The sequence below is a fragment of the Salminus brasiliensis genome, chromosome 3 (genome assembly GCF_030463535.1).
Source record: "Salminus brasiliensis chromosome 3, fSalBra1.hap2, whole genome shotgun sequence".
Classification (NCBI taxonomy): Eukaryota; Metazoa; Chordata; class Actinopteri; order Characiformes; family Bryconidae; genus Salminus; species Salminus brasiliensis.
In genome coordinates this window covers 48,401,477-48,423,983 of record NC_132880.1, presented here as the reverse complement: position 1 = coordinate 48,423,983, position 22,507 = coordinate 48,401,477, and the positions used below count along the sequence as shown (strand labels likewise).

The following is a 22,507-nucleotide window of genomic DNA, read 5'->3' as shown; positions in this document are numbered from 1 at the left end:
TTGTGGTGGTGTTCCTGGTGGTTGGTAGAGGAGGCTGCTGTGGTATTTCAGGTGGGTGCTGTGATGTACTTTGGTGTAGCTAAGGTGTCTCTGGTGGTTGCTAGGGTGTTGCCAAATGGTTGCTGTGGTACTAAGCTAAGGTGGTTTGGGCGTTACTCGTACTGTATGTTTGTATCGTTGCGTTTATTTAAATCCAAGTACACCATTACGCACGGGAGCCTGCTGCGTGTGCGTGCGTGCGCGCGCGCGCGCGAGAGAGAGTGTGTATGTGCGCGCATCTCGCTTTCTCCTACTCGCACCTACCCACACTCGGGTCTCTCAGCTCCTCTCTCTCTCTCTCTCTCTCTCTCTCTCTCTCTCTCTCTCTCTCTCTCTCTCAGCAGCATTACGCATTCGGTGCTGTTCAGCGTTTGTATTTTTCCCCACCCGTTTTCAGGCACGCCTCTCCTCCCCGCGTCTCCGATTGGCTAGTGGGGTTTAGGCTCCTGGTATTGGTATTGCGCATCGCTTACCAACTACTAGCCAATCCCTAGCCGCGGGGGCGGGGCTTGTCCGAATACAGGTGTGGGAAAAAAAGAGCGCTCGAGCGCACAACGAGCGAGTAGCGCTTCGCGGAGGGATGTAGGTGTTCTGGAGTTCTGGAGCTTCAAGTTGTGGACCACGATACGCGTCTCACGCGCTCTCGACGGACCTCCAGATTGGCTCTCCGAGTGTTGGACCGTCCAAGTGTTCACCAAACATGCCAACAGCCGTGGCGCATGGCGCTGGTCCACTCGTGGCGCACTCATGAGCTCCGTACCAGTCCTACGTTGACGGCGCGAGGCAGGAGAGGATGAAAAGCGCGGGGCTGCTGCTCGGGTACTTTCTGATGAAAGTTCTGGTGTGTGACGCTGGAGGAGAACCCGGCAAGAACCCGGACGGGTCTTTAATGGCTTCGGGCTCCAACGAGTCCAGCAGGGACGGTGGGAACGGAGTGCCCGAGGAGCCCCACATCGAGGACAGGTGCCGCGGCTACTACGACGTGATGGGCCAGTGGGACCCCCCGTTCGTGTGCCGCACGGGCAGCTACTTGTACTGCTGCGGCACCTGTGGCTTCCGCTTCTGCTGCGAGTTCAAAAGCTCGCGGCTGGACCAGACCACCTGCAAGAACTACGACACGCCACCGTGGTCCATGACGGGCAGACCCCCGCCCAAGAAGAACGACCCCACGCACGACCCCACCAAGGATAAGACCAACATGATTGTCTACGTCATTTGTGGAGTAGTGGCCATCATGGCCCTGGTTGGAATTTTCACCAAACTGGGGCTGGAGAAGGCACATCGACCTCACAGGGAAAACATGTCCAGGTATGTTCTAAAAACAGCTCACACACACACACACACACACTCACACATTCACCACCAGGCATTTGGAGATGTAGGAGATGTAGGAGATGTGGGAGAACCTCCAGGGATGCAGCGCTAAGGAGGCCTTAGTGGGCTCACAATGACCTACCATAGACATAATAACAACAGCAGAACCCCTTTTTTTTTTTTTTTTTTAAAAAAGGTTCTCCAAAGAACCAAGAAACTGAAGACTGAAGAACCCCACACTCCATATCCAGAGTGACTCACACACACTTTCACCTCCAGGCTGTTGGAGATGTAGGAGAACGTCTAGGGAAACAGTGCTTGGACTGCCTTGAGGTTCGTTGCTGGTGGACTTGGTGGGCTCACAGTGATACACTCACATTCTTGTACTGAAAGAGGGTTCTTTAGCTCATGACAATAGTGGAACCTTCTTGGTGCTGTAGAACCATCTAACCAAGCAACCAAGAACCATTTTCACCTACACAGCGTTTATCTGAGGCTCTTATCCAGAGCTCCTCCATGGGAATCAGGTTTCACAGGTAGGGGAACATGGGGTTAGGGGTCGGACCACCGACTCTTACTGGCGTAGAGTGATTCCATGGGTGCGCTTGCCCTGTTTTGCCAGTGGGAAGGTGGTGGTGTTTGCCACCAGGGCTGCAGCGATATGGTAGAAATATCATATCACGACTTTTAAAGACAATTTAATGATACACAGTAGAGCTGGGCGATATGACGATATTTTATCGTATCGTGATGAATTTTGTTATGATGATAACAATATGATTTACTAATCATATGGAGGAGACTGTTAGTGTAATAAACACTGATCAGCTGCAGGTTTCATTACTAACAGTGTAATTAGACTAAAGGGTTCATTAGATGAAGAGCAGCAGATGCTGAGTAGAAATCACTGTATTCAGTACAGGAGAGGATCTGAATAGTAGTTTATAAGAATCTGTCACTACCGATGTTTTTAGGCTGTGATTAAATGTATCGTGATAAATATTGTGTATCGCGGAAAAAGTCTTTTTCTAAATATCGTGATATCGTATTTTTACCATATCGCCCAGCCCTACCACACAGTATCACCATATTTCGACATGCAGACAAAATTCATCTGTAGCGACAGATTCTTAAAAACTGCTATTCTAATACTATCCCATATTGAGTACATTCATATTTATATATATATATATATATATATATATATATATATATATATATATATATATATATTCACTATACGCTCACTTGTATCACTATAACAAAATGTATCACAATACCCCCCGCACTATGCTACACCAACCAATCCTCCAAACTTGAATAACCACATAGATCTTAGAGGTTTCCGTATCATGCTTTATATAAACAAGTGTTAAATATTATTATATATCTTAAATAAATAACCTATTAAGTATGAAGCAATATTTGGAAAACAGAATTTAAAATGAATCCATCATTATAGTGCAATTTGTCTGTGTGTCAAAATGTCACCATACATATCATACATTATAAAAATGGCTCAGTGGTCTAATGCATTGCCACTATGGCCTGAGGGGTCGCAAGTTCAAATCCCGAACCTTGCCTTCAGCAGCCGGAGTCAGAGAGAGCACAACCGGAGAAGCTCTCTCCAGGTGGGTAGATGGCGCTCTCTCCCCTCATCATGCGATGATAACTGCCACAGGCGCTTTAACTCCGAGCCGTGTTTGAATAGAGGCGGTTGCTGGTTTTGCATGTAGTATAAAGTCCTTACACTCATAATGTTGGGAGCAATGCTAATGCTAGCGGAGCTACGGACAGGTGGGTTAACTGGCAGAACCAAACGTCGACATATATATATATATATATATATATATAAAATAAACGGTATACCTCATCATGTGGGAGAGACTAAAGGCATCAGGATTGACTTCAACATTACTTTATATAATAATAACAACAAATTAACACAGATATATAGATAGAAATGTAGACATAGATCTAAATGTACTAAATTGCCATTTGTCATTTATTTATTTGCACATTTAGTTAAGTCTCACACCAACAAATTAAAGTGACAGGATCGGTTCCGTGGATTGGCCTAATTACACGATACCCGAAGCAGCTAATTTTGTTAATATCAGGATCGATATCCGATCCTAATTTCTAATGGGTGCATCCCTAATATACATATATATAGTCCCCTAATATATATATATATATATATATATATATATATATATATATATATATATATATATATATATATATAGTCCTCATTCAGTCCTGATTCACCGGGTTCAGGAACACAGTGCTCCTAAAGGTGGTTTTGCTCTAAAATGTGTGCTTGATGTTTTACCTATGCTATGTTTATGTCTATTGTTTACCCCAAATGTGCCCTTATTATTATTATTATTACTAGTAGTAGTAGATTATATATATATATATATATATGTATATATATATATATATATATATATATATATATATACCACAATGCCTAAATATCATGATATAACACTCTCTCTCTACTCTCTACTCTATATCTCTATATATAACACATACTGCTCACCCCTATTCCCAGCTTTAAAAACTATTTCATGGTGTCATAGTTCTACACAGAACGACTGTATAAATTAAAGAACCTTAAGAACCTGACATTAAAAAAGTTGGGGTACATTTGGGGTAAACAATAAACATAAATATAGTAATAAACATAAATATAGTAATAAATATAAATATAGTAATAAATATAAATATAGTAATACACATAAATATAGTATCGTAAAACTTCAAGCAAACAGTTCAGAGCAGAACCCCCTTATGAGCACTGTGTTCCTGAGTCCTGTAAATCAGGACTGATTATAGGGCCTTTAACCCATCCATGCAGTAAACACACACACTCTCTCTCTCTCTCTCTCTCTCACACACACACACACACACACTCTCACACTTGCCCAGAGCAGTGGGCAGCCATTGCTGCAGCACCCCGGGGAGCAGAGAGGGTGAAGGGCCTTGCTCAAGCTTGCTGAGCCCGGGTATCGAACCCACAACCTTTGTCATCAACAGCCCGGGGATTAGAACCTGGACTCTGCTGCTCGTCTACAGCAGCCTGTCGCTTCCTCGTTAAATAATTTGACCTGTATTTATTTCGATTTGTTTTGCAATATTAATAATATTTATATGATTATAAACTACAGGTCAGAACGTCGGTATATAGGCGGTGAGTGACCTCACGTGAGTCCGTCTCGCTCGGAGGTTAAGGCTAGTGTTAAAGTTGGTAACCTAGATCTTAATTGGCACATGAGTGCCCTGAGCTTCAGCGTATGTGTGTCAGCATCTGAACCTTTTCCCCAATTCCACAAATAGGTCATAGCTTGAGATGTAAACAGAGATGGTGTAGAGACCCCCCCCCCACACACACACACACACACAAACACACACTTACACTGTAGCTTATGATACATAGCCACTGGCCTGTTAACGTTCGCAGCTAAATCAAACATTAAATGTGTTCTGAAAGCAGATGGGTTCAACTTGAGAAACATTTGGGAAAGTGTTGGGCGAGCGAGAGAGAGAGAGAGAGGGGGGGGGGGGGATTCAGCTGGGTGCAGAAATGCTCACACTTACTGTAAGTCTGAGAATCCACAGTAGAACGAGAGAGGTGACGACAGCTCGAGCTCAAGGACATCGTAAATGTGTCTTAATGAGGGAAGCAGAACGATCTCGGATGTATTTCTCTAGAGACGCACCGATACTTCTTTTGCTTTACGATACCGATACCAGATTTTCAACTATCTGCCGATACCTACCAACACTGTACGGACAAAAGTATTAGGACACCTGCGTATTCATTGTTTCTTCTAAAATTAAGGGCCAAGGAGCAATGCTGTGAGGATTTGATTGCATTCAGCAACTAGAGTAATGTTAGTGATACTGATACCGATATCAGATTTTTTAAAGTATCTGTCAATACCGAGTACCAACACCAGCTCTGACTTCACATATCGCACAGCACTAATTTGTTTAAAACACTGAACGGACAAAAGTATTGGGACACCTGCTCATTCATTGTTTCTTCTAAAATGAAGGGCTTTCTTATATTTGAAGGAGCAATGCTGTGAGGATTTGATTGCATTCAGCAACTAGATTGATGTTAGAGAGATCCGATACCGGTACCAGATATTTTAAAGTACCTGTCTATATCGAGCACCGATACCAGCTCTGACTTATCATATTGTACAGCACTAATGTCTTTAAAACACTGTACAGACAAAAGTATTGGGACACCTGCTCATTCACTGTTTCTACCAGGGCTTTCTACTATATTTTGGAGGAGCAATACTGTGAGTATTTGATTGCATTCAGCAACAAGAGTGATGTTATGAGCTCCAATACCGATATCAGATTTTTTAAAAGTATCTGTCTATACCGAGTACCAACACCAGCTCTGACTTAACATATTCCACAGCACTAATTTGTTTAAAACAGTGTATGGACAAAAGTATTGAGACACCTGCTCATTCATTGTTTTTACTAGGGCTTTCTGCTATATTTTGGAGTAGCAATGCTGTGAGGATTTGATTGCATTCAGCAACAAAAGTTATTTTAGTGAGCGCCGGTACCAGATTTTTTAAGTATCTGTCCATACCGAGTAGTGATACCAGCTCTGACTTATCATATTATACAGCACTAATTTGTTTAAAACAGTGTACGGACAAAAGTATTGGGACCCCTGCTCAGTCATTGTTTTTACTACATCTTTCTACTATGCTTTAAAGGAGCAATGCTGTGAGGATTTGATTGCTTTCAGCAACAAGAGTGATGTTAGTGAGATCTGATACCAGATTTTCAAGTATCTGCAGATACTTAGTAGCGATACCAGCTTTGACTTATCATATAATACAGCACTAATGTCTTTAAAACACTGTATGGACAAAAGTATTGGGATACTTGCTCCTTCATTGTTTCTACTTGGGTTTGCTATTATATTTGAAAGAGCAATACTGTGAGGATTTGATTGCATTCAGCAACAAGATTGTTGTGTTGTTAGTGAAATCGATACCGATATCAAAGTATCAGCGGATACAGAGTACCGATACCAGCTCTGACCTATATACGGGATAGACGGCTCTAAATCCTGATGTTTATTGTATTCCACTTTTTGTAGGTTGTTATTTTTTATATCTGATCCCAAATAAGATCTAATAAGCTTGAAAGATCAGCGTTTATTGAGGAAGTTTTAGAGCTGAAAGAGTAAAAATAGCTCCGCTTCACCAAACAGCTTTAAATTGCTGTTTAAAATTCACATTTCAGAGCAGTGAAAAAACACTTTTAGAAAAATAAAAAAATTCACATTCAGGTAAACGTCGCTGTGTAAAAAAAGTACTAAACGTCAGTGGTACTAAACTTTTGGTTTCAGTAAACAGTCCGCAGTAAACAGCCTACTAACAACTGCAGAGACAGAGGGAATGTAGCACTACAAACCTAACGAGTTCCTGAGGGTGAGCAGTGTGACCGTATTCTAGTGTATTGTGATGAATTCTGTTATCATGATACACAAAAAAAACTCACTGTTATATGTAAAAGAAAGTATGTGGACACCTTAAAATATCATGATTTTAACATACACTGTACGGACAAAAGTATTGGGACACCTGCTCATTCATTGTTGCTTCTCAATTAAGGGCTTTATACTAGATTTTGGAGAAGCATTGCTGTGAGGATTTGATTGCATTCAGCCACAAAAGCGTTAATGAGCTCAGGATGATGGATGATGATCACCGCCTCACTTCATCATCCCCAACTCTCCAACTCATCCCAGAAGTACTGGAACACAGTTCCTTCACTGCTCCACAGCTCAATACTGAGGGGCTTTATACCTCTCTAGCCCACGCCTGGCATTAGGCAGCATGGTGCCAATAGGTTTATCTGCTCCAGAGAGTCCTATTGTATTGGCAGTACTTCTCTACAGGGTCTAGACAGGCTGTGTGTGAGTGTGTGTCAGCAATGGGTGCAACCAAAAGTAGCTGAATGCATTCATTAGAAGGGATGTCCACAAACATTTGGTCAACATCAATCAAGTTCATATATCGGTGCATCCCTATTGTTTAAGTATGTCCACTATATTACTCACCAATCATGTCCTCACTGTCCTCTGCGTCGCACGTGTTAGCCTTTTAAATGGGACCTTTAAGGCTGTACCACCATTTCCCATTATTTCCCATTATTTTTAAACCCTCATAGGTTTCTCACGTCCCCTTATGAGCAGGCGCTATGAGTAACACACACTGTGCCGTGCAAATCTTGCCGGACATCCATCATCAGGCTCATGAAAGGAGACTTCAAAATCGGACAAGCCTCGACAACGCTGTCATTAAAAACACACTGGCGCAGCAGCGCAGTGACTGATCTCCACCACAGCGAACTCCAGAGCCGCTCAGCAGCGGATCTACGGCTCAGTGTGCTGAAAGTTGTGCCTGTCTCCACAGGGCGCTGGCGCAGGTGATGCGGCAGACGGCTCCTGGAGAGCCCCTGGAGCGCGAAGAGGGCCTGGCTGTGCATGGGCAGCCCTACGAGAGCCTGCAGGCCAGGACCACAGCAAACAACCTGCGTAAGTACCAGCATAGCCTCGCTCTCTCTCTCTCTCTGTGTGCAGGCCTGCAGTTGATAATTCACCGTAAAAATTGATAGTTTTCCATTTTTTCCAGCTGTTGTTGATCAGCTGAGACATATTTGGCATATTCTTTAGGTTTGTGCTGGAGCTGCAAGGATCGTGAACCTGACAAGTAGTGGATGTTTGGACCAGAGCAATTAGTGGTGTTCAAACTGCAAGCCTAACCAGGTTAATCTCAAATAGCTACTGTATTCAATCCTGATCCGATCCAATGGATATTTTAAAGGATCGGGTACTGGCTATTTTAATCCCAATCCGGTTCCAAGTCTTTGTTAAAACCACGGTGTTCAGAGCACCATCCGGTGTCCTCAAGGCGCCATTAACGGACATTATCGTCCGGCCAGCTGCAGCAGCAGTGCGGACTTTCTCAGAAGGTAAATAGAGGAGTTGAGGTTCTGCAGTGTGGAGCTATTTTACAGTGGAACCTGAAAACAGACCATAATATCTGACCCTTTATAAAACCATCACTGAAACGCTCTGTTTTACCAGCGGGAGAACCGGAGAACTGGCACTCGCCTTTCTCTGTTTATAAACCAGCAATGAAGAACCCATTCAGAACCAAGTGGAGGCTAATGCTAATGCTAACACACATACGCTAGGTGTAGAAACCCAAATCCCAGCACATTCACCCACTATAAACCAGTAGACCAACAACCAGAAATATCAGGTACCACTACACACTCAGGAAGTGATCAGACTGCAGTGTTGTAAAGGAGCTGGGAGCTGACTGGTCAGGGAGGAGAGTCAGACTGGATTAGACGATATTAAACACTATAAAACATCATTTTAAGATTTTAGTCTCAACTAAACTAAACTAAATCAGTCAGTACAGAAAGTCTGATTATAGAAACTGATACTAAAATAAAGAGATTTACTGAACCCGTTAATCAGCAGCTCGTCTGATCTAAACTGTGGGCTGGATTATTATTTATACACACACAGAGATCAGATCAGATCAGTATTGGCTGAAACTCAGCACTTGGAGACGCAAATCGCCCTTGTACTGCCATGACGGCTCTGACTCATTGAGGCATCGACTCCCCAAGGCCTCTGAAGGCGCCCTGCAGTTCATACCTGCGGTATGGTGGTTGGTGTGGTGCAACAGATAACACCACTACCTGCCAGTGAGTTACCACACCATGTGGGTGACTGGGGTTCGATTGTGGGTGCTGCGCTACACCAATAAGACTCCTTGGGCAAGACTCCCAACACTACATTGGCCCAACTCTGGATTGGCGACTCTGTAAGTTGCTCTGGATAAGAGCCTCAGCTAAATGCAATAAATGGTATCTGATCCCACTGAAGACTAACGTTAGCAGCAGGTCCTGTAAATTGTGAGGTGGGTGGGGCTTCCATGGGCATCGGAGAGCCTTGGGCACCAATGACCCTGTTGCTGGTTCACCGGTTGCGGTCCTTCTTTGGACACCTGATGTTTTGGTGATGTTCTGACCCGTCTGGTCGTCTAGAATCTAGAATCGCCCACCCCTTGAGTGCTAATCTTCTGGCCGACGGGTGTAAGGTTTCATTAATTATCGGCTCTCACAGCTCCAGCACACTTCTGAAAAAGCCAGGCTCGGACACCGGTCATGTCTTGGCTGGCTGATTATGTTTCGGATAAAGGGCAAATTGTGTAAACTCCGTTTTTCCATCCATGCTGCCTGGAGGACGCTCGCCACTTCGAGTAACCAATAGAAGCAGCTGGGGCTTATTCACCGCGGAGAGGCAGCTGCGAGGTCCCGTGGCTATTCATGAGGGGTGCAGATCCCAGGCTGCTTGGCTTGGCCCTCGCTCAGGGGGAAGTTGTTATAGCGGGCCATTTTTGGCATGTCCGGTGCGCTGCGGCGCCACTTACATCTACAGTGATCATTTAACACGCTGGGGTGGTAATTACCACAGGCTCAGCGGCTGACTAATACACACGGCGATGCTCTCGCGCTCGCTCTCTTGCGCTATCTCTCTCTCTCTCTCTCTCTCTCTCTTTCACAAACACACTCAGTAGCATGCTGGCAAATGCATGCGTAAGCTGGACTCTAATCACCGTGATAACAAGCTGCTCGTGGTGCTGATGCATCCAGTGTACACACCTCCCGAGTGTTCCCCATCAGCCCAGCCCGAGCGGATCCAGCGCTGGCGGCCTGTGTTGGAGTCGCAGGTCACATGTGATGTTTTTAAAGGGGTAAATATTGGGCCCGTTGTGTTTGTGGTGAAAAGTCATATTCTTCAGCCCTTCAGTCTGCTGACTCGTGTCTGTGTTGCCATGGTGCTGGTGGATTTTCCGTGCTCTAGTGGATTTCCCTCTGCCGAGTGTGGATGGATATACAAATGTTTGTGGACGCCCCTTTTAATAATTGCATTCAACCACTTTAAGTTGCAGCAGTTGCTGACACAGACATGCAAATGCACACACACACAGCTTGTCTAGTCCCTGTAGTGAAAGTACTGCAGGACTCTGGAGCAGATAAATAAACATCAGCCTATAGGCATCATGCTGCCTAATACCAGCCGTGGTCCAGAGGGGTAAAAAGCCCCCCAGCATTGAGGAGCTGTGGAGCAGTGGAAGAACTGTGTTCTCTGGAATGATGGACGGTGGAGCTCCATCTAGTACTTTTGGGACGACTTGGCTTTAGATTTGTGGGTGATGATAATCATCCAACAGTCTGACCTTACTAACACTCTTGTTGCTGAATGCAATCAAATCCTCCCAGCAATGCTCCTCCAAAATCTAGTAGAAAGCATTTGTCCATGCTTTTGTTGAAGGAACTGTCTCTACTGTCCAGGGAAGAAGACTTTCTACTAGATTCTGGAGGAGCATTGCTGTGAGGATTTGATTGAATTCAGCAACAGAAGCATTAGTAAGGTCAGGATGTTGGATGATGATCACCACCCCACCTCATCAAACCCAACTCCCTGACTCATCCCTTTCAAAAGTACTGGATGGAGCTCCACCATCCATTATTCCAGAGAACACAGCTCTTCCACTGCTCCACAGCTCCTCAATACTGGGGAGCTTTATACCCCTCTAGCCCACGCCTGGCATTAGGCAGCATGGTGCCAATAGGGTCATGTTGGTTTATCTGCTCCAGAGAGTCCTATTCTATTGGCAGTACTTCTCTACAGGGACTAGACAAACTGTATGGGTGTGCATTTGCACATCTGTGTCAGCAATGGGTGCAGCTTAAAGTAGCTGAATGCATTCATTTGAAGGGGTGTCCACAAACATTTGTCCATATAATGCACTCAGCTTTAAGATGCTCAGGCTGGCTCGGGGGACAAAATAACTGGATTGTGAAGTCTGCGTTTTTTTTTTTAGAAGGTGTAGCGGTGTGGAGTGTTATCCGTTGAGCAGTGTAACGCCGTACCAGCGGCCTTCCTCGTCTAGTTTCCCCCCTGAGAGCGGGAAAAGGTCTCTCTCTGAAAGGAAAACAAAATGGTCACTTAAAGATAGAAGCTCTTGTGGGCATATCCAGAGAGAAGGACCTGGATCGGTCTTACGGTTGTTTGTGTGTGTGTGAGTGTGTGCATGTTTGAGTGTGTGTGCTGACACTTGAGAGGCTACAGGGGAATGAGTGTTAACGGGCAGAGTGTGTAAGTGCGCTCTCTCTCTGCGGGGGGCTGTGTTTAGGCACAGCGGAGTGCTGGAACCATGCAGGCTGCTGGCTCGCTGAAGGGGGGTGGGGAAGTGACGGGCTTCTGGAGGCTCCACCATCTCTCAGTTTGGGGGGACTGGGTGCGTGGGGGGTGTGGGGGGTGGGTTGTAATTAGGGCTCCTATTATGACTTATATGAGTGATAAGGTCATGTGCAGTCGTATTGGGAAGGGAATCACAGCAGTATTGGCAGCAATTGGGCAGTATTTCACCCCTTTGTCCAGCTTGGGTGCTGATGGGTGGGTAATCCTAGTGTCAGGGTCCATGTTTGTTTTGAAAACCCACCATCCAGTCATCACAACATTTAATGTTTCAATTCTATTGAATTTTTTAGAAAATGAAGCTTAATTATTAGGGATGCACCGATATCACCAGATTTTCAAGTATCTGCTGATACTGAGTACCAATACCGATCCCAACTCTGATATAAATACTGGATAGACGGCTCTAAATCCTGATACTCCTTAAAAAGAACAGCAGGTACTGGTTGAGGAACTGCACATTAGAAAAGTTCCAGAGCTGTGAAACAATGAAAATTGCCACAATGCAGGAAGCAAAGGGAAGCGCAATCTTGCTAAGCTCGACCAAACAGCTTTTATTTAGTGTTTAAAATTTACATTTCATTACAAGAACACGTCTCTGAGTAAAAAGATACTAAACTTCAGTGTGTGGCTTTAAAACAAGCTGCTTAAACGCTTAAACTTTTAGTTTTAGAACCAAATAAACACCACATGGAAAGAAAAAGAGCTAAAAGTTCATTAAATGTCTGTTTAATGGTGAAAACTATTTATGCCTGGCTTTTACTGGTTGTTTAAACGTTTGGTTTCATAAAGTCGCAAACCACCAAATTTTCCATGTTTAAAAAAAACGTACAGTCAGTAAGCTTTATGGCATCGGTGCTCTCTATTGCCGATACCGATACTGCGTGTAAGTGCTGGTATCAGCGCCGATACCCATACAGTATCAGTATCGGTGCAACACTAGTAATAATGTAATGTGAGTCATGTCAGTTACATCTGAGTGATTTTCTTAATAAACAGTATTAACCATATTAACCTTAGGGACTTAAAGGGTCCTGAGAATTGCTCTAAGTTTGTAGAATTTGTAGATGGAAAGGTCAAAGTACTCACTAGCCTAATCATTCTGCATAGTACAAATGGTAAACTAAGGGGACATAAAATGGTCCTGTCCCACCAGCCTTGTTTTTTTTTTGGTGTAGCGCAACAGAGAACACCACAACTTGCCAGTGAGCTACCACACCTTGTGGGAGACTGGGGTTCGATTACCAGTCTGGATGACTATCCTGCGCTACACTAATAAGTGTTCTTGGGCAGGACTCCCAACACTACATTGGCCAGCCTCTGAAATACAGAACTAGTAACTAGTCGCTCTCAATAAGCAAATATTCAATATCATGTACCTGCTAACTCAATTATTTAACAATGTAGTTATAATAGATTTTGGTTAAATTGCAGACTCAGACTGAAGTATTTGTAACTGCTGTAGTTGCAAAGGGAAGTCTCACCTTTCTGGCTTGACTCACTGAAAGCCATTAAGGTGTTTACTGTGTAGCTGCTGACTGCTAGCCCTCTGGGCCTTTGTTTTAAAGCAGGGTTATACAAATGGACCATGTCAGGCCAGGCCACAGCCAAGGAAGTGGTTTCTGTGTACCTCTATAAAGCAACATGGAACCACCAGGTAACGAATATAATGCTCTTATATAAAGCCATTTCCAAACACTGAGTTAATGCGACTACCTTGGACCCCCTCCAGTCTTGTACCACCAGAGTAAGCGCACGTTCATTCAGCCATGGTCTGGACATTTCATTGACCAAAAAATAAAAAATAAAATAAAAAAGTCTGTTATACATCCTGGCAACCTGAGCAAACTGATGCTGGAAGTAAAATAATGAGTATTCGCCGGAGTGCCTGAGGTGTGTCATTGGCCTCCAAAGTGATCCCATTACCATACAGAAAAACAGACCCACTGAGTCAATAGCTTTCCACTCTTAAGCTGCAGTTTAAACATAATACCGCACCGCACACGTTCCCCATCATCAACTGCGAATGTGGTCCGGGTGAGGAGTAGCTTAGCGAAGAGGCAACAGCAAACGACACTGTAATTAATTCAGCCGAGAGCTTGTGTTTGCCTAGCGTCGTCCCTCCAGTGACAGCCGGCTCAGGGCTGCCAGTCTGCCGGGCTCCGTCAGATACTAGAGGCTGATTACCACCGAGCAACTTTAAATCAACTCCATCGTCTTCTGAGAGCGCTCCTGGTGTGTAGTCCGGGGGTAACGGCTCACCCTCTATCCGGGGTCGATTCAGTTCTTCTTGGTTTTTGGGCCACAGTTCGGTTTAGGCTGGTTCAGATCTGATTATTTTGGACTGGTAAAATCGTTTTGTACCAGTTACAATCAAAATTATTCTGCTGTTTGCAATCAACCAATCAGACACGACGAATTTAAATATCTCAACACAGCTAATAGAACCTGTGCTCTCCACATTTATACCACTTTTAATGATGACTGTAGGGTCTTTAGTACAGAGTAAAGAACCCTACTGCTGTTCTGACCCGCTGCATACCTGATGCTCAGCCAGATTCCAGCTTCTGGCAGCAGCGTTCCTGAGGAATCTCAGCCCCGTCCTCCAGTTCACTCATTTTCTTGGGTTTGCTGCTGTGAGTCCAGAAGGAGTCCAGAATGAGTCTAGAAATTAAGTGATTTTCTTACTTCAGTAGTAATTATTCAATTATTCAACCCTGTATTAATGATCAATAAATTATTATTTATACAAAATGTGAATTCTTAGATGCATCTTAATGGGGATGTGGACTGAATCGATTCAGGAATATCAAAATTAAATTTTCTAAATGTTAATTGATAATGTAATCTAGATGGAACGCAAAAAGCAGAACTCGGAAGTGCGGAAGTGCAGCGCTGGACAGTCTGCGCTGTGCACATAACAGACAAAAGATAGATGAGTGAAAAAGCTGGCCAGCACCCTCTGCATTAAAAGCTAGCGAATGGAAGCTGGTCTGGTTTAGTATAGTATCATAGTGTGAAAGCCTTGGTTCCCAACCACTGATTATAGTAAATCCTAGGCAATAAAAGTTGTAAAGTTTAGCTCGTTCAGAGTTGGGTGGAAGCTTTGACATTGCTTGGTCAATGGTTCCCTGTTTGGCAGCCAGAGGACCAGCGAGGGAGCAATGTCAGAGCTTTCACCCAGATCTATCCCAACTAGGATTTGCATCCGTATTCAGCTACGTTTCTCAGGTAGGAGCAGAGATACACCAGTGTCCCGTCTCGAAGCGACTCCCACACTCTACAACCAGACCAAAGCCAATGGAATCAGGGACGAAAACAGGTAGGAAATCTGTGTTGAACTCGTGATGCGTGGACATCCATTACGGCAAAATCTTATGTTAGCATAGCTGCACTTCTTTTTTATCAGCGATGAGTGACAGCTAGCGTCTATAGGCTCCAAATAAGAGCAGTAAATGATAGGGATGCACTGATCCGGCTTTTTTTTAGTTCTGATATCGATACCAATACATAAACTTTGCATTTCGGTCGATACCTGATACCAGTCCGATACCATTGCTGAATTAATAAACTGTATCCCTCACCATGTGGGAGAGACTTAAGGCATCATGGTTGACTTCAACATTACTTTATATAATGAAACAAATTAACACAGATATATAGATATAAATGTAGACATAGATATAAATGAACTAAACTGACATTTGTCATTTATTTATTTGCATTGGATCGGCCTAAGTATCTGATACCCGATCCAGCTAATTTTGTTAATATCAGGGCCGATACCCGATCCTAATATCGTATCGGTGCATCCCTAGTAAATGAGGGCCGTAAGGGTGCAGATCTGGCTGAGCTTTTAAAGCATAGCAGAGGAATCACAGATACTGTAAGCACTCCAACATGACTGCTGCTGCTGAACTGGGTAGATACTACATGTAAAATGCTTGGTCCACAGGCTAAACCAGGCCTCTCAGCCAGCGCTCAAGCTGCTCACTGTGTCAAGGCTACTTGGGAGGGAGGGTAAGACGTATGACTGCAATTTGCCTCTTCAAAACCATCCAGCTGCCTCGTCACATTGCTTCCATTTGTTTTATTAATACAAGATATCAGTAAATTCATAACGGATCAGTACAAATACTTGACTTGCCAAGTACCAGGTAGAGTCACACAGTGAGAGCGAAGAAATCCTGGTTTATCTCTGAATCGTAATCCAGTTGAATCGGCTCGTACATTAACATACTCGATCATAACTGAGGCCTGTCGAGATGATCTTCATAAACGGAGAACCAGGCATTTCCAATTCTATCTGATTCCCGTTGTGCACCACTGTGTATTTCCTGCATGTCTCTATGGGAACAGCCATACCCGACATGTTCGGCAGTCTCTGCATGTGATGCATGTTAACTCCTCAAAGACTGGCATCCTGTAGATACAATGCATTATGCCATGAATCCTTTTTCCTCCATGACAAAGTCCTTGAGTTTGCTGCCACTCCAGAAAAAACATTAACAGTTTCACCTGGTTAGCTGTGCTCCTGTTTCCATGGCAATACTACATGGGTTTTTTTGCTGACCGCCTTCTCTCCTCAAAACAAGAAGACTGATATGGCAGAAAAAAGCAAAATAAGCCCAAACGTGATTTCCCAGTTTGTTGTATCCAATCCCACTTTCATTTGGATTTTCTAAAAGCTCAGTAACGGCAGCTGAAAGGCTGGGAGTCGCTCTTAGTGGCACGTTTGTACTGTTTAGGCCCAGCAGTTCAGCACATTGGATTAGAACTAGTGTTGCACCGATACTGATACTGTATGGGTATCGGCGCCAATACCGGCACTTACACGCAGTATCGGTATCGGCAATAGAGAGCACCGATACCATAAAGCTTACTGACTGTACTTTTTATTAACATCGAAAATTTTGGTTTGCGACTTTATGAAACCAAACGTTTAAACAACCAGTAAAAGCCAGGCATAAATAGTTATCATCATTAAACAGACATTTAATGAACGTTTAGCTCTTTTTCTTTTCATGTGGTGTTTATTTGGTTCTAAAACTAAAAGTTTAAGCGTTTAAGCAGCTTGTTTTAAAGCCACACACTGAAGTTTAGTATCTTTTTACTCAGAGACGTGTTCTTGTAATGAATTGTAAATTTTAAACACTAAATAAAAGCTGTTTGGTCGAGCTTAGCAAGATTATGCTTTACTGCATTGTGGCGATTTTCATTGTTTCACAGCTCTGAAACTTTTCTAATGTGCCATTACTCAACCAGTACCTGCTGTTCTTTTTAAGGAGTATCAGGGTTTAGAGCCGTCTATCCAGTATTTATAACAGAGAGGTATCGGTATCGGTACTCAGTATCAGCAGATACTTGAAATCTGGTATCAGTATTAGTATTGGAAAAGGAAAAAGTCAAACCCCTGAGCTTCACTCTCTGTAAACTAAACTACAGCTTCAAATACTCGTTTGTGTCTGAACGGCCTGAGCTCTTTCAGCTGTAGTTGAGTTTACAGAGAGTGAAGCTCAGGGGTTTGAGCTGCTCCTCACTGGTTTTACAGGTGAAATGTGGCGGGTCGAGTCAGGTCTGCTCAGCTCTCTCTCTCATTTGGACGAGTTTGTTTAGAGAGTGAACTGAAGACTCGTGGTCATGAACTCTGTCTTCTACAGTCCTGTCCTCCTACTACAGCCAGAGGAACTGAGACAGGCCTTAAGTCTGAGCATCTGAACTACTAGAAACACTGATACCCAAACTTTTGACTGCTCTCTGTAAGAACTACAGAACACAGTACTGTACTTTTACTTTCAGTACTTAAGTAGTACTTTTTAGAATACTAAACTACTTCCAGTACTTAAGTATGAAATGTTGAGTACTTTAGTACTTCCACTTAAGTCTGGAGCTTAAAGACACTCCTACTTCTACTCAAGTCACTTTTCTGAGAAAGCTCCTGTACTTTTACTCCAGTTTGGGGTTCTAGTGCTGTATACAGGAACAGTGGAACCTTTTTTTAGGCTTTATAGTGGAAGCTTAGCTAAACCTCTTTAAAGATCTTGTGGCATGCAAAAGTTTGGATACCCCTGGTCAAAAAATTGGTTACGTAGTGAGTGAAAGATGATGACCTGATTTCTGAAAGATCAGACATTTCCTCAGTATTTTAAGCAACATGACTTATTATTATTATTATTATTATTATTATTATTATTATTATTTCTAGCTGTTAGTTTTAAAAGAACCAAATGCAAAAGTTTGGGCACCCTGCATTGTAAGTAATTGGTAACGCCCCCTTTTGGTAAGTATCACAGTGTGTTAACTGTTTTAGCAGCAGCTTCTGCAGAGTCTTTCTGCTCCTTCTTCTAGGTCTGTAAAAGTCGTGGGTCTTCTTGCTGCTCTGCTCTTCTGAGGTCAGTTTACAGATGTGAAATCTTCAGCCTGCTCATCCTGGGGTAGTGCATTGTGGATTAGGATCATTATCCTGTTGTACCGCACTAGCAATGCTCCAGGCACTAGAAGTCTTAACACCTGTCTCCTCTGAGAAGGAGTGTAGCCAGCCAGCCACCTCCTCTTTTTGAACTGCCGCCCCCCAGCCAACAGACACACCTCTGCTGGCCAACGTCACAGTGATGAGAGGAAAGAGCGCCATCTACCCACCCAGTTATGCTCTCTCAGACTTACAGACGGTCACTGACAGCAAAGCGGCATAGCTTGCGATTCGACCTCGCGACCCCTGGGCCATAATGGCATTGCAGTAGACCACTGGGTCACTCAGAGCCCTCATCTTCAGCTTCTACAGAAATTGCTGTTTGTTTCTGTAAAGGTTCAGTCCACACCGCCAGACACCAGCAGGGGGCCAAGGCGGTGTAGTAAGGAAGCAGCTGGGAGCAGCTCTAAAAACTCAGTTTCCCAGAAGCCCCAGCGATGATTGCTGATCTTCTGTGTCTCCTTTGTTTTGCCTTTTTCCCCCACCACTTCTTTTCACTTTTTTTACCCCTCCCCTGTGCTGCAGTGGTAACATATTGCCCCTTGGTTTAGTGGGTTGCTGGTTTACATTTAAGGTGTTTAGAGCGACTTACCAGCTAGTTTAAATAGACTCGAATTCTAAGATTTCTAAGATAAGAAGTCAGTAAGGTGACCCTAATGGTCTACTCTCCACCCAAGTACTTTCAGAAGAGGAGGGTCTTCAGTCTGGGTTTGAGGACAGCGAGCGTTAGACTCTGCTGTTCGGACACCCAGGGGAAGTTCGTTCCACCACTTCGGTGCAGGACAGTAAAAAGTCTTGACGCTCGTCTTCCGTGGATCTTAAAGGTTGGCAGATTAATAAGTGCCTTTGTTTGAAAGGCATTACAATAAGAACAGAAAAGTACTGAAAAATAAGACTGATTCAATCAGAGGTAGAGCAGATCAAGAATTTAAAAAGGTTCTGTAGCCCAGAACAAAAGTATTTGGACAGATGGGACAAAGATTAACCAGCAGGAGAGTACTGGAAGGAAAGAAAATGGCTTGTGATCCAAAGCAAACCCAATCTGCTTTGCCATACTGTGGCAGGGGTGTGAATGTGTTTCAGTGGAACTGGATTACTTGTCTTTATTGATGGTGTGACTGCTGACAGCAGCAGGATGAAGTGCAGAAGCATCTTAACTGCCTCAACACTCAGTGAATGTTGCTTCACCTTGTAGCAGGACAGTGACACAAAGCATACCGCTAAATAGAGAAGTCGTCAAGGTGAATATTTTTGACTCACAAAGGCACTCACCCAGGGTGAACCTCACTGAGCGTACATTTCATTCACTGTGAAGGCAAGACTGACGGCAAACTCTCTGAAACAGGCTGCATTACATGCCTGATAGGCCGTCATCACTGAAGATGTCTGGAGGTTTCAGACTTCAGGCAGTGATTGATTGCAAATGATGTGCTACAAGAGCTAAGATAAGCTCCCCAGACGAAAAGTAAGTCATATGCTTCATTTCTTCTCTAATCCTTGGATTTGCATTATCCTGCCTTCTTAATAATATCACTCAGGTAATGGTTACATCTGTCTTCTGAGTTTCTGGCTGTTTGTTGTTAAAATGGTTTTAATATAAAAAGTTCTTCATATCGAAATCAAACTTGGCCCAGAAATCAAACCATTAATACGAATTGTGAACCACACCAAACCATGGCTCAGAAATTAAGCCCTGAACCAAACCAAAAAAAAAAAAAACATGGCCCAGAAACCAAGCATTAAATCGAACCCTGACCCAAAAACTGAGCACCACACTGACCAATGAAAACATGGTCCAGAAACTACTCAATTTCAAATCATTACCTAAGACCGAAGACCAAACCAAGTGATATCCCAGAAACTGAGCACCAAACTGAACCATTAAATGACCATTGGCCCAAAACTTCTGAACCATGGCCCAAAAGTTCCAAACTTATTCTTGGCCCAGAAAATGAGCACCAAACTAAACCATGGTCCAGAAACTGAACACCAAACCAATCCATTCAACCATGGCCCAAAAATGAGTACCAAACTGAATGATAAACCATGGTACACAACAATGGCCCAAAAGTACCAAACTGAATCATGGCCCAGAAACTGAGCATGAAAATTAACAGTGGCCTAGAAACTAAGCACCAAACCGAATTTCAGACCATGGCCCAATATTGAGCACCAAACTGAACCATGGTGCAGAAAATAAGCACCAAACTGAATTATTAAACCATGGCCTGGAAACCATGGCCCAAAACTGAGCACCAAATTAAACCATGGCCCAGAAATTGAGCACCAGACTGAACCATTGAATCATAGCCCAGAAACCGGGCACCTAACTGTACCAAAGAAGTATGGTTCTGTAGGGCTGTAAAATGGGTAACCGCTACACCTTTGCCATGGTCTAGAAACTGAGCACCAAACCAAACTATTAAACCATGGCCCAGAACTATGGTCCAAAAATGAGCACCAAACTGAACCATGGCCCAAAAATGAGGAGTACCAAACTGAATGATTAAACCATGGTCCATAACAATGGCCCAAAAGTACCAAACTTAACCATGGTCCAGAAAATAAGCACCAAACTGAATTATTAAACCATGGATTGGAAACTAGGAACCAACCTGAAATATTGAATCATGGCCCCGGAAACCATGGCCCAAAACTGAGCACCAAATTAAACCATTGAACCATGGCCCAGAAACCAAACATCTAACTGTACCACAGAAGCATGGTTCTGTAGGACTGTGAAATGGGGAACCACAACATCTTTACCATGGTCCAGAAACTGAGCACCAAACCAAACTATTAAACCATGGCCCAGAACCATGGTCCAAAAATGAGCACCAAACTGAACCGTGGTCCAGAAACTGAGCACCAAACCAATTTATTCAACCATGGTCCAAAAATTGAACTATTAAACCATGGCCCAAAAATGAGGAGTACCAAACTGAATGATTAAACAATGGTCCATAACAATGGCCCAAAAGTACCAAACTTAACCATGGTCCAGAAAATAAGCACCAAACTGAATTATTAAACCATGGATTGGAAACTAGGAACCAACCTGGAAACCATGGCCCAAAACTGAGCACCAAATTAAACAATTGAATCCATAACAATGGCCTAAAAGTACCAAACTTAACCATGGCCCAGAAACTGAGCATCAGAATTAACCGTGTCCTAGAAACTGAGCACCAAACCGAATTATTAAACCATGGATTGGAAACTAGGAACCAACCTGAAATCTTGAACCATGGCCCAAAATTGAGCACCAAACTGAACCATCGAATCATAGCCCAGAAACCGAACACCTAACTGTACCACAGCAGCATGGTTCTGTAGGACTGTGGACTGTGAAATGGGGAACTGCTACACCTGTACTACATGTACTAAATTCACACCATCACACGACCTGCCTGAATAACAACCCATAGGAAAGTGTGGTGAGTCCCTAGCAGCAGCAGCAGCAGCAGGGATGATGGAGTTGTTGTGTGGTGATTTTTCCCAAAACTCGCTCTTGTAAATACAAAAATGGTGTTTTTCCACTACAGTGACATAACCCTCGCTCCACAGCCTCCAGGATCTGCACTCTCCCTCTGCTGCTGGAAAAAATGGTTATATCATGATTAATCCTCTCTCTCTTTTAGAGATTCTTAGAAAATCTGCGTTTGGGTGGGCAGTGAGGGAGCACCAGGCTTCAGCTGATGGATAATTAAAAAGATGATGGTTTGTGTTGTGACCTTCTCCCACACTCACCACACACTACTTCACCACAGCATGAGCAACGTGTGGACAGCACACTCATACACCCCCTGCTTCCCCGCACAGTACAGTAGCCCCTGTTCTGGGCACCGTCTGTCACTAACAGATTCCCCAGAGGATGCTCGGGATAAAAGAGGTGTGGACGGTAGCTTCCGTCTTTGACTAAAATTACAGCTCTAAATGTTAATGAATTTAAGAGGTGAGAGAGAGAGAGAGAGAGAGAGAGAGGGAGCGCTCTGGCAGGTGGATCACTCATCCTTCTTTAAACAGAGGCCTCTGCTTTCTCCCCTCCTGCCTCCTCCTGGAATAATTATCAGTTAATTTCCTGCCAGCAGCAGAAACGCTGACAGGTAGGTGGCTGTGTACAACACCCGCTCAGGTGGATAGCTGGCTGGGCTGGTGGATGGCAGTCAGATATACAATATAAGACATACACTAAATTGACAAAAGTATTGGGACACCTGCTTTATTTCTTTTATTTTTTTCACAAATCAGGAAAATGAAATGCTTTTGTTGGAGTAACTGTATTCTCTACTGTCCAGGGAAGAAGGCTTTCTACTAGATTTTACTCTGAGCATTGCTGTGAGGAT

At 43.7% G+C, this 22,507-nt stretch overlaps 1 protein-coding gene across 1 annotated transcript in view; it reads left to right on the top strand.

Annotated features, from left to right (window-relative positions):
• The first annotated feature begins 561 nt into the window (after nt 1-561).
• Nucleotides 562-22,507, top strand: part of shisa9b (shisa family member 9b) — a 66,206-nt gene continuing 44,260 nt past the window's right edge. The window contains exons 1-2 of the mRNA XM_072676434.1: nt 562-1,347; nt 7,821-7,942. Coding sequence (XP_072532535.1) covers nt 833-1,347; nt 7,821-7,942 — 637 coding nt within the window. The 5' untranslated portion in view covers nt 562-832. The remainder of the gene's footprint in view (nt 1,348-7,820; nt 7,943-22,507) is intronic.